The sequence below is a fragment of the Pseudopipra pipra genome, chromosome 13 (genome assembly GCF_036250125.1).
Source record: "Pseudopipra pipra isolate bDixPip1 chromosome 13, bDixPip1.hap1, whole genome shotgun sequence".
Lineage (NCBI taxonomy): Eukaryota > Metazoa > Chordata > Aves > Passeriformes > Pipridae > Pseudopipra > Pseudopipra pipra.
The window spans coordinates 1720102-1732886 of NC_087561.1; the positions used below are offsets into that span (position 1 = coordinate 1720102).

At 51.4% G+C, this 12785-nt stretch overlaps 1 protein-coding gene across 2 annotated transcripts; it reads left to right on the plus strand.

The window, feature by feature from the left end:
• Positions 1-4888: 4888 nt before the first annotated feature.
• GPR174 (G protein-coupled receptor 174) lies at positions 4889-12584 on the plus strand. Of its 2 annotated transcripts, XM_064669563.1 has the most exons (3): positions 4889-4985; positions 6499-6570; positions 9855-12584. In XM_064669563.1, exon 3 carries the CDS (start codon positions 10256-10258, stop codon positions 11231-11233), a length of 978 nt encoding a protein of 325 aa, XP_064525633.1. In that variant the 5' UTR covers positions 4889-4985; positions 6499-6570; positions 9855-10255; the 3' UTR covers positions 11234-12584. The 2 variants fall into 2 exon arrangements, with proteins under 2 accessions (XP_064525633.1, XP_064525634.1); XM_064669564.1 differs by lacking the exon at positions 6499-6570.
• The last annotated feature ends 201 nt before the right edge of the window (positions 12585-12785 follow it).

Consider the following 12785-nt stretch of genomic DNA (forward strand, 5'->3'; position numbering starts at 1 on the left):
TTTTAGCTTCAGGAATATATTTTAAGTGCTTGTAAATGCCCTGAGAGCAGACATGGTGCATAATAAGAATAATTATACAATTTGGGGATGAACACCCCAGTCTGGGGCTCGGAGAGGTGCCATTGTCACCACGGCCTCTCACAGAGTGGCCAGTGCAGGGGCTGTGAGGTTTCCTCCTCCTGGGCCAAGGCAATGCCAAAAAACCCTTAGGGAATTATAGAAGTAAACGTAGGCAGACAGGGTTTGATAGAAAACAGCTTTTCCCGTGATTGGATGCACATTTCCAAGCCATGCAGCGTTTCTGGGAAGAACAGAGAGGGCGGGGGTTTATCCTCACAGTGCTGAGGCTGGAGGGGGGGACCAGATGGGGAGATCCAGACAACCTGGAGGAATCTGCTTTGGTACCTACAGCGTGCCAGGGACTGGCAGCAAACCCCGGGACAGGCAGCAAACACGCTGCCCTGCGGCTCATTCTGTCCCGAATCTCCTCCTCCTCTCACAAAAAATATAAATAACAAAAGGGCATGTTTTCCTTGTTTGCCTCGGGGCAAAAAAAAAAAAAAAGTTTTCAGGGGTGGAAAAGTGCTGTTTCAGATGGCCCAACCCAGCAGTGCGTGGAGGCAAAACTGGAAAGCCGGGAAAACCTCACCGATGCCGGGACTGGCTCCGGGCACAGACAGGACCAGTCACACCACCAGCACCTTCACCAGGAGTGTGGGTTTTCCTGGGGGCGTGTTTTGGGAATGGTACAACCCTGAGTAGCTGGGCTGGACATCCAGGTAGCCCTCAGTGACCACAGACAGGTATTAATAAGTCCTGCTGACCCACAAATCCCTTATAGCGGCTCCAACCTTCCTGGCAGCACCAGCTCCGGGTTTCCCAGTAGCTCCAGTTCCCACTGGGACTTTGCCAGCTTGTTTTCACATTGCTTTGCTGACATTTCTGCAGTGCAGCTTCCCCCTCCCAACCAGAAAACAGGAAAGAGAAAGCAAACCAAGAACTCTCACTAATCTGTCACATGGGAACTCGACAGCAAACCCTTCCCGGGCTGTGGGAAATACAGCAGGGACAGATGCACTGGGGAGCAAGGATTTTTCTGGGGTTTATGCAAACCAAACCCTGAAGAAACATTCTTTTTCAGTAGAAACTGGTGCTTTCTGCCCTTCTGGAGCCACAAGACACCTGCCAGCCTCCTGTTTTATCAGTCATAGAACCACCATGGAACAGTTTGGGTTGGAAGGGACCTTAAAGCCCATCCAGTGCCACCCCCTGCCATGGGCAGGGACACCTTCCACTAGCCCAGGTTGCTCCAAGCCCCGTCCAACCTGGTCTTGGACACTTCAGGGATAGGACAGCCACAGCTTCTCTGGGCAACCTGTGCCAGGTCCTCCCCACCCCCCCCAGGAAGGAATTCCCCCAGTATCCCAATATCCCATCTAACCCTACACTTACATATCCCTACAGTTATGCAGTACTTGGGAGTATCCAAGAAGACATCCCTGTGCACAACTCTTTCTAGGGCCCCACAGGGAAGGAGGGAAGTTGCTTTTCTCTCTGCTAAAATTACCTTTATCCTCCCTCCATGACCACACGCGTCCAGCCCAGCCCCAAAGTGACTTTGCCTCTGGAAAACCACTCAGCCCCAGCAGAGCTCACACCACTGAGCCAGCAGTGAGCCTCAGACTCTCCTGATTTTTGGCACCACTGCTGGCAAGGAGCAGCTTCTCCACCCACCCACCTTGTGCTGGAGAGGGGGAAGTGCTGTGCCTGGCAAAGGAACAAACACCAACACAGGCTTCAGTGCTGAGCACAACCCAAATACACAGAGAGCAAATTCTGCTGCTTCAAGCCCAGTCGAGCCAGGGAGCGGTTTTCCAAGCCAGGGAGCAGTTTTCCAGACAGCCATGATTTCATCAGACCCCAATCCAATTTTGTGGTCCATGGGCTCAGCCAGCACCACCCTGCCCAGCCCAAGTCACGGGGTGTGGTGGGACAGCACCCCAGGGGCGCCTGTCGGTCCCTCCTGTGCTGCAGGGTCCTCTTGGGGACACAAGGGAGGGCATTTGGGAATTCTGCCTGGATGCCACGACCACGTTCAGCACTGTCAGGGTGCTCAGCACCCCGAGGAACAGCCAAAGCCTCGGCCCTGCCCCAGCCAGGAGGTCCCTTCCAGCAGGCGCTGCCTCAGCTCAGTTCTGCTCCTTCAACAGGGATTTTTGGTTTGTAAAGAAAGATTCCCTGCCTTAGGCAGACAGGGCAGGAAAATGCAGGGGATTTCAGCCCCAGCCCAGTGCCAGAGCTGTGTCTGCATCCCTGGCTCTGTGCAAGCCCAGCTGCATCCCCCTTTCCAGACATGCTCCTGCCAGTGTGTGCCTTCCCCTGGGACATCACCAGCCATGTGGAGAGCAGACACATGACCCATTCCTAGGAATTATTGCTATTAAAGACTCTTTGCAGATCAGAAAGGCCTTGGTTGCTTTTCCCTAAGGAAATCCCACAAGGTCATAAAGGACATTCTTAGCTAACCTGAAAATTTCCAATTCTTATAAGGTAAAAATGTGAGTAAAGGTAAAATATAAATAATAAGAGAAAAATACAACTATTAGATAAAATTTTATCTCATACTGTAAAATAATTGCTTTGTGATTTGGTGCCCAGCTCCAAGTCCTCCTGATTTCTGGTGGCTTCAACTACAGAATGACTGGGGAGGGTCTGGCCAGTGGTGCCACTGTGTGCCCTGGGGACAGCACAGCTCAGAGACTGGCACTTGGTTGCCAGTAAAGGCACCCTCAGTCCCCACCACCCCCCCCAAGGAGGCTCCTGGAGTGATGGGAAATGGGATGGATGCTGGTGGTGATGCACACAGAGAGCAAAACAGGATATGGTTGTGCTCTGAAAGGTGTTTCTGAAACAAAAACTCTCTCAGTGCAGCACATCCACTCCCTGCCCGAGCTCAGGCTCTGCTTTCTCATAAACAGGTTGGTTCCTGGGGAAATGAAAGTGAAGTGGAGAATCCATCACATGTGTGAGTGGGAACAGCAAAGGAGTCCATCCCCAAGGCCAGGTGTGCTCAGCCACGAGGGGGTTGGTCCTTCTGCTGTTTTATGGTCTATTAAAGTCACTTCCAAACCATCCCCCTCAGTCCCTGTGGGAGGCAGGGGGTGCCAGGGGCACACAGGGAAAGGCTGGGAGGGCAGGGACAGAGCCCAGGGACCACTAGGGGTGACATCACAGAGTTTTTGGGTGAGGGAGAGGAAGTAAAAGGTTTTTCTTTAAATCCCTACAGTGAGAACACTTTGCAAAGTGTGAGAGCAGCAGAGGCAGCTGCTGGGAGGTGCTGGGAATGTTTCACATCCCAGATCCTGCTGAAATTAGGGAAACACCCCAGGACTGACGTGACCTGAGGCAGCATCCTCCACTGAGGGCTCAGAGCTCATCCCAGGAGATCACAACAGCAACAAACCCCATTTCAGCACTAAACCCCAAACCCTCAAAGCTGCCAATCCAAAAGCATCAGAGAGAAACCCAGCCCTGGACCCAGGGGACAACTCTGTGGTGAAGAACCCGCAGTGCTGAAGGCTCTGGCTCCCACACTACACTAATTAAGGCACATCAAGTCATCAGCAGCCTCAAAAGAAGGCTGGAAGCTTTAACCAGCAGGAGTATCAGCTGCTGGAACAGGCCCATGGCTGCATTTCTGGGAGGTGTGATCCCAGTGAGGAGTGGTGCCACCACAGGGGTGACAAACCCCGTGCCCTGCAAAGCTGTAAGAGCCCCCAATGTGCCCAAGAGATTCACTTCTTATAAACCAAAATAAAAAGGGGTATCTAGAGCTACAAACCCCTGCTGTAAACAGGAATTGTGATCTGAGTAAATCAATGATGCTTGAAAGGGGTGGGTGGCACAGAGACCCTGGTACCTGCTGCAGGTATGAGATGCTGGGGTGGGGACACAGCACCTCACTACCTGTGTGACCCTTAGCAGAGTTGAAACCCTCTCCACAAACCATTCTGCAAAGTATGTTCTGTTCTCCTGAGCAGACATGTAAGAAAAATGAGTAAATGCAAATTACAAAGTTGCAAATCTTCAATTTGATTTGCAAGGTTGCAAGGTTTTGCAAGGTTGAATTGCTACAGAAATGGTTAAAAAAAAAAAGTCACTTTTTCAAATTAACCAATTGAATAGAGAATCGGTGATCACTCTTGATCTTAAAAGGTGGTAATTCTAATGTTTCTTGAGCTGGAGTCCCCAGCTGGATAACCGGGGAAGTGCCGCTTTTCAAAATCAAACCAGAGCCAGCTCTGCCCTCTGCCGATGGGCACCACGATGGCTCGGGAACTTGGGGATGGGTGACACCACTTCAGGGCACACTTGGAAGAGTCCTCGACTCTCACCCTGGTTTGCTCCGTGAAATCCACTGAACAAGAAAGTAACGACCGTGGAGAACCCGCTGCTTTTGGAGGAGCCCAAACCTGACCCTGATCAGCCCCCCCAGAGCACTGGAACTGCAGCACGGGGGTAACAACACCCAGATGAGAGAGAAGGGGACAGTGAGGGGAAGGAGATCAATGGATGAAGCATCTCACTCCCTCAGCCTCAGCCCCGTGCCCTTCACAGAGGGGCTCTGCCAGGGGGCACCTGCCCCTGGGAGCTGACTCTGCTTTACCGGGGTCGAGCACCCCCAGACCCCCCTCCTCTGGCAGCAGGGGCAACAGTTCCCAAAATACCCCAAAACCACCATCAGGTCTACAAATACAGACATAAAAGCACAAAAATAGAAAAGGAAAGAGGAGGAGGGTCCAGCCAGGCCCCAGGGCAGGGGGAGCACCCCAAAAGCGGTGCCCTCCCACCCCGTTCCTCTGCGCGGGCGCAGCCGCAGCTCCACCAGTTGCACTTTTGCTTTGCACGTCGAGGGAGGGACCCGCGGGGGGACCTGCTGGCAGCACCCACAGGGCCACACGGAGCAGCCTGGCAGGACAGCAAAGGTAGGAGTGATCCCTCTGTCCCGGCCAGCTCTGGTTCCAGCTAAAGGATCTAAACTGGGCTTGTTTTCGATAACTGCGACAGAGCCGGTGCCGCTTCTGGCGGGTGCTGGGAGTGTTCAGAGGGGATGGGACACCCCAGGGAGGGGCAGGGGGGTCCTGCCTTAACACCAACCCTGTGTGTCTCCAGAAGTTAATGGGCAGAAGGGAGGAGACACAGAGTAAACCCAGGTACAGGTAAGGAGCTAAAAACTCATGTTTTGGAAGAGCGAGCTCCTGTGCCTGCTCATGGATGCTCTGAGTACCCAAGGGAGAGCAGGGGGATGGCTGGAGCCAAAATACCCAGATCTAAAAGGGTCAAACTGTATTGTCTGCTATCATTATATGAGTATCAAGAAGCTGAATTTAAGGATTAACATCAAATGCAGTGATTCTCAGCCTTTGCAAACCCACAGCTGCCTGGGGTGGGACTTGTCTGTAAGTGGACTCTGAGGCCGCACAGCCCCATCCCCACAACTGACCCAATTCACTCACTGCTCTGGGTTTTCCTGGGGTTTGTCTCACTCTATTTGTCCCATGGGTTTTCCCAAGTGGTCTGTTCCTCATAGGAGGCACCACACGAATTTTCCACAGGTCTTTTTCCACTTAATTGCAAGAATCGGGGAAGGGGGGAGGCAGGCTTATCACAGCCCAGGGACGTGGCTGTGCCTCCCTGGGGGATGTGCCCTGGTGGCCTGGGTGGAAAACTCACAGCTTTGATGCTCCTTGCTCTGAACATCTCCCAGGAATGTTGGGGTGTGCCAGGGAGGGAGAGCTGGGGGATTAGGATAACACACAGCACGGCTGCTCTGGGTTATTTTTCCCTTCTTAACCAAGATTAATATTGACAAAGGAGGACAGGAGCTTTTGCAAAGGATTAAAAGGCCAAAGCAGAGTATTTCATATGGCATTAAAGTAGAGCATTTCATAGAATATGCTGAGTTGGAAGGGACCCATCAGGATCAAGTCCAACTCCTGGCCCTGCACAGGACACCCCAACAATCCCACCATGTTTTCCTGTATATTCTTGGAATTCAGTTAATACAGCAAAGGACAATGTTGCCCCTTTGGAGGAAGACACAAGCCACAAATATCTACAAGGAAACTGCTTCAAGGCAGAGAAGCTTTTATCCTCCCCTGATGTGAATTAAAAGAATCGAAAAGAAAACCTGTGCAATGATCAGCCTCTAGTTCTGTGACTTCTGTTTTCAGTTAATACCTAGCATTAATTAATACCCACTAGTTACTAATAGTTATCTCTGCCAGAACAGGACAGCAGCACTTCAGGTGAGCTGAAGAACAAGTGGGCACTGGGAGAAGCCCAGCACAGGACACTCCTGGGCCCTGTCCCCACACCCCCAGAGAACCCACATGGAGGGACAGAACCACCCTCACTCCACCTCCACCAGCACAGCTTCAGCAGGAAACTAAATTTCCATTTTGGGTCACCCATGTGCATGTTCTGCTTTTATTTTAGGTTGTGGAGGATAAGGAGTTAAAATAGAAGAGAGGTGGGAGGCAGCAGCACAGCCCAGTTCCCCCCAGAAGGGTAAGTCAGCTGGTGACACCAGAGTGCTGCTGCTGTGCCCAGGTCACCTCTGGCACAGGCTTTACATGTTCTTACAGCACAAATACAGCCCCAAACTGAACCCAGGGTGGCTTGGCACCCACAGCTCACCTGTGCCAGCAGCAAGAACGGTGCTTGGGGCAGGATCCATCCAGGCTGATCCCTCACCCTGGCTCTGGGAAGGAGCAGGAGGTGTGGGACAGCATCCCAGCTCCTGGGGGAACCTGAGCTCCAAGAGGTTTCCAGGCACAACACAACAGCAAGGACAACCCCCCAAATCCCACCTGGCCACAAACTGCCCTCCCCCAGGCTGGATTTAAAGCCTCTCCCCCACCCAGCTGGGTTTAAGGGCTGCTGTGGCTTTTCCTGGGGTAAAACCCTCAGGATTTGCTAACGAGCCCCTGGGTTGACCCAGGATTTTTAAGCACCCTCAGGTGTGGCTGCTGAGCCCTGATGGGCTCTGAGGGAGGTGATGGGCTGTGATGAGGGCACGGGGCAGAGCCCACAGGTGTAACCCCTCAGCGACTGCTCCCACATCCCAGCCCCTGCACTGCTCACATGGAGCATATGGACACAGGGCTGCCCTTCAGCACGTGGGAAATGCTGCACAGGGGCCATGGCCACTTGTAACAGGCTGGTTTAGGGTCTGGCTGCAACTTCTACCTGCTGCCTCTGTCTCATGAAGCACAAAGTCTTCATCCAGTGCCCCAACGTGGCTGACTGGGGGGGTCTCCTTGGCAAAATCAGGGGAAAAATCCACTCAGGGGAAGAAGGGGACTGTGCCTGGGGAGAGCCTCTCCCCTGCCCCCCGTGCTGGGGGGAAGCGAGCACGGAGCACACGAAACAAAATTTCCTCTTTCTGGAGCTTTTTTTAGCCTCCTGCTGGTTTTTACACAGCACGTGGGGCTGAACTTTGTGATGTTGCTGTTTGGGATTTCCAGAGCACTGTTTCTCACGTTGCTGAGTTTTTATACCCCTCTCCCCGAGCTCCAAGGGTGTTTCTGGGGGCTCTGGGTGAGCACTCTCGGTGCTCCCCACCTTTAGCTGGGCCTTCTGGGACCCCTCGTGCCACAGGGAGAGGCAGAAGGTGCTCCCAGTGCATCCCTGACCAGGGCCAGGCTGGAGGGAGCAGGGCATGGAGTTCCAGGAAAGTTGCTGTGCAGTGGGGATGGGAAGTGCAGGAGCTGGGGGACAGCAGGAAAAACATGAGTGTGCACACGTGTGTGCAGTGGCTGTGGATGGGCTGGGGCTGCACCTTGGCCTTGCCCCTGTGTGTCTCATAGCCCAGACACGGAGTTAAAGTGAGTTTACCCCTGTGGGAATGCAGCCAGAGGAAAAAGGAGCACTATTGAGTCTCCCTGAGTGGGTGACAGGAGCCCCTGCCAAGAGGTGAAAGACAAGCTGCTTTAAATTAATTTAAAAAAAAAGAAGATTAAATAAACCACTGTGAGGAAGAGCTGGGTGACGTGGGCTTAGGGCTTTGTCTTGCCCTGGATGCCCCATGGATGATGCCCAGCCTGGTGCACTGGTGCCAGCTGGGCACCCCTGCAAGAGCAGGACACCTGTCTGGGCAGGGAGAGATGACACTTGAGCTCCTCTGCTGGTGCTTGGGAGCAAACATCAGGCAAGGATCTGATGGAATCATGGAATGGTTGGGGCTGGAAGGGACCTTAAAGATATCTCATTCCACCCCTGCCATGGGCAGGGACACTTTCCTTAAAGCCCCATCCAACCTGGCCTTGGACACTTCCAGGGATGTGCCAGTCAAGCCCCATCAAATGGAAATCAAAGCCCTCAGCCCAAGTTACCCACCAGTGATGGATAAAACCCCAGGGGTTTTAGGTGAGCACCAGTGGGTTTTCCTGCTTGATGAAGAGATTACTCACATTCCTAAAGGTTTGTGCGTTGGAAGTTGGAGGGAGAATTGCTAAAGGAATTGGAAAGTCTTTGAGCTGAAGGCTGGTTTCTCTATGGTTTATTAATCATTGCTCCTGGAGTTTAATGGGATTATTTCAGGAGCCATTTTGCTTCACTGGTTATGTGGAAGGAAGATTGTCTCAGTCTCCTTGGAATCATCACTCAGTGGTGATGAAAAGGCAGGAGAAACTACACAAATAGACACAGAAAGGCTGCACTCCCCCCAGCCATTTCCTTTTGTAGAAGATTTTCTGTTTCCACTCAAAGCTACTTCAAAGTTTCGGTGCCATCACACCAAGTGTTGAACGTCAGCATTGTTAATAAGTGTTCATATTTTAATGCCTGCACCTCAAAGCACAGGAAAAACCAGCAGGGACTGCAGCAGGGTATCATTTTACCTTTCAAATGAAAAAAAAAAATTAAATTAAAACCTTTAAAATGAAATAACTGTGCCTTTGGCATCCGGGTTGGTACCTCCAAATTTCTCCCACTTAGACCTGCAGGTTAATTCTTCATGTGGAAGCCAGAGACAAACCTGAGAGAGTTTGGGCAGAAATCTGAATTTCCTCCAGATTTATCAGAGCTGGCTGAGGTTTTTCTGTCTGACACATTCAGATAACATCAGCTCTTTACTGTGCAAACAGTTTGAAATAAAGTCCACCCACAATCCCCTCAGTGCTGGTGTCTGGTATTTCCAACAGCTCCAGCAGTGCCAGGGTGGGTGAGGAAAGGTTTGGAAAAAGCAGCTGTGAGAAAATCAGATTTAATCTACTGCAGGTTGTTGTGCAGCAGAAGGTGGTCAATAAGTGGCCAGTTGTCCCTGCTTGCAGCAGGGATGGTTCACACTCTGTTTATGAGCAGAAATGAAAAAGCTGACCCTGGTTTGGTGAAAGCCACTGAGCTGTGACTTCCCCTCCTGACGTGGCGGCTGCTCCGGTGGGAAATGTTTGTGTCCCATCACGTGTTACACAAGGAGCAGATCTCCCTCTGCCACCTCTGAACCTTCAGAAGGGCTTTCCTGGGCAGAACAGGGGAGTGTGAGGTGAGGGTGTCCCGGCCAGCCTGGGGGGAGGCAGGCACGGCGCTCGCCGGAGCATCTCAACCACGTGCCTGGACACAGGGAGACCAACAGAACTGGTTTGTAGCAGCAATTAAACACATTTTCCATTTACTCCTCAGTGGTTTCACACCTCCACTGGACAAGGCATGGTTCTTGCTAGGCAGGAGGAGAGCTGACTACTTCCAAAGTCACAAAGGTTTCTGCTGGCCAGAGGTTCCCATGGCTCTTTCCAGCTCTGTTTGACCCGTGCCTCCCCACAATGCTCTAACTGCATCTTTCTGTCTTCCAGCTGAGGGGCCACGTCAGTTGTTGAATTCCTGCATTGAGAGAAGTGGCTGAAATGCCACCCAAAAGGTGACAGAGGCACAGCTCCGTGAGGCCCTGCCCACCTGGGCACACGGCGATGCCCTTCCCGGCGTGGATCCCCTCCCTGCCCATCCTGCAGGACAGCACAGCACGGGCTGGTACCATCTGACAGGGAGCATGAGCATGGCACGTGAGCAGGGCTTGGATTAACTCCCTCACCCCAAAGTGACGAAGCTGCTCCCCAGAGCAGCCAGGAACCGAACCCTCCCACAGGGATTCCAGGGCTGAAACACTCCACTGAAGCAGCTGAGGACAAGGTGGCTGCAGGACACGCTGAGGGACATGTTATGATGCCGGGGCTGAGCACGGGCCCCGAGCACAACCATGACCAACAGCTCCAACTGCACGGAGACAGACCTGAAGCGCTACTACGCCGTCACCTACACGGTGATCCTCATCCCCGGCCTCATAGCAAACACACTGGCCCTGTGGGTCTTCTACGGGTACATGAAGGAGACTAAAAGGGCCGTGATATTTATGATCAATTTGGCCATCGCCGATTTACTGCAGGTTCTGTCCTTGCCCCTGAGGATTTTCTATTACCTGACGGGCACGTGGGAATTCGGGGGAGGGCTCTGCCTGCTCTGCTTCTACCTGAAGTACGTCAATATGTACGCCAGCATCTTCTTCCTGGTGTGCATCAGTGTGAGGAGGTACCTGTTCCTCATGCACCCCTTCAGGTTCAGCGACTGCAAGCGTGTCTGTGACATCTACGTTAGCATTGTGGGCTGGGTCGTGGTCTGCGTGGCCTGTCTGCCCTTCCCGCTCCTCAGGCTCCACAAGGATAACAAAAACACCTGCTTTGTGGATCTGCCCATCAAGGAGCTCGACCTTCCCACCTCCATTACGCTGATGACAATAGGGGAGCTGGTGGGGTTTGTGACACCCCTGCTCATCATCCTGTACTGCTCGTGGAAGACCATCCTGTCACTGAAAGAGAAAAACTCTGCTTTGCACGACCTGGGGGAGAAGAAAAAGGCTTTGAAGATGATTCTCACCTGTGCCCTGGTGTTCCTGATTTGCTTTGCACCTTATCACATCGGCTTCCCCCTGGACTTCTTTGTGAAGACCAAGCAGATCAAGGGGGGGTGTGTGCAGAAGGTGATCTCGGTGTTCCACGCCGTGGCTCTGTGCCTCGCCAGCCTCAACTCCTGCGTCGACCCCGTCATCTACTACTTCACCACAGACGAGTTCAGGAGACGCCTCTCCAGGCAGGATTTGCACGACAGCATCCAGCTCCACCACCTCAGCTACACCAGGAAACACTCCAGGGACGTGCTCATGGAGGACACCACGGAATAGACTCACTAGATGCTGGGCTTTGGCCCCCTGTTCTCCCCATGACTCAGGCAAACTTCTGCTTTCAGTGAGGGTTGGAGTAAACAAACAAACCCCCCACCCCCCCCAAAGCCCAAACCTGACCAAAGATGTGTTGATTTAACACTTTAGTTGCAATTTTTCTCTGAATATAAATAACAGCATTTCCATTCCTAAGCTGGCAGGCTGGAGCAGGTGAGGACAAGGACCCGTGGCAGAAGTGATGCTGTGCCCTGTTGTCACCTGTGGCACCTCCCAGCCACATCCTGGTCATGCCCTTCAGCAAGAGGCAGCAAAGATTTTGGGCTCCTGCTATGCAAAACGAATTTGAGCCAAAAAAATTACAGGATGACACAATATTATATATTTCTGAAGCACAAGACAATCCAGCAGGGACTAACCTGTGCCAGGAGCCTCCAGCCACGTTGACCATGAAGTGAGAAGCAAAAAGTGGCCCCAAAGGACTTGCCATTTAAATAATTAAAGAAAACTAACTTTTGGGGTTGTACCAAATGACAGACCCCCAAATCACACAGTCATTGAAGCTTCCAGACACTATTTTTGTGCCATCAGTTCCCATTTCTGGCTGTAAAGTCACATGGCTTGGAGCCATGTTGTTTAGGGGGCTGTGTTTGGAGGGTGTTTATTCAGGCTTTCAGGCCCTCTTTTCACCAAAAATGGGGCAAATTATTTCCCTTTCACTGATAACTGACCCACAGATCACATCCACTCTTCATTAGCAGGATTAAAACACAGTCAAAGGATCCAAACCTTTCCAGAGTTTGCTTTGGAACTCCCTGTGAAGCAGAGTCAAAGGTGCCACCCAAGAGGCTATAAGTGATTTCTAAGAAAGGCTTAAATGTGGATGTATTTTTAATAATAACCTCTTCAAAATCAAGCCACAGAAGCTTTGGGACTTTGGGATTTCATTTGTTCCTTCTTGTAAAATGTATTTTTCTGTGAACATTTGAAATGTTACAGTTTAAAACATAAAATGCTGTGACAGTCTGAGTTTTTATTTATGCCAATGTTGTTTTATAATTTATAGGAAAAACATAAATATTGTAGGAAAATCATGTGGAGCCCAGAGTGTGTCAGAACACATATTTTCTTTTTTTCTTTTCAAAAACTCTTCTAGATAATAAAACAAAACTCCACCACCTCATTCCTACAGGAATCTGAGCCAGTTCTGTACCTGAGTGAAGGCTGAGAAAGCACTGATAAATCAAGGAAACCACAGGGTACATTGTAATACGTTAACAATAGTGAAAAAAAAAAATTATTTATTTTTGTATTTTCCTCTTGCATATAATAAAAAAGATCCTTTTTAAAAATGCTTTTTAAGTGTGGTTCTTGGCCCACTTTTCCCTTTGCATCACCAACACACACTTACAGGGACCAACACGTGGCAGCCCCCGGGTTGCTGATGCCTCTTGAGCACCTGCTGAACATTTCAGAGGCAAAATTATTTTAACTTCTCTCTTGTGCACTGGGGAGAAAAGCAAAGGGGTGGGTTTACCAGGACAACGGGAATTCC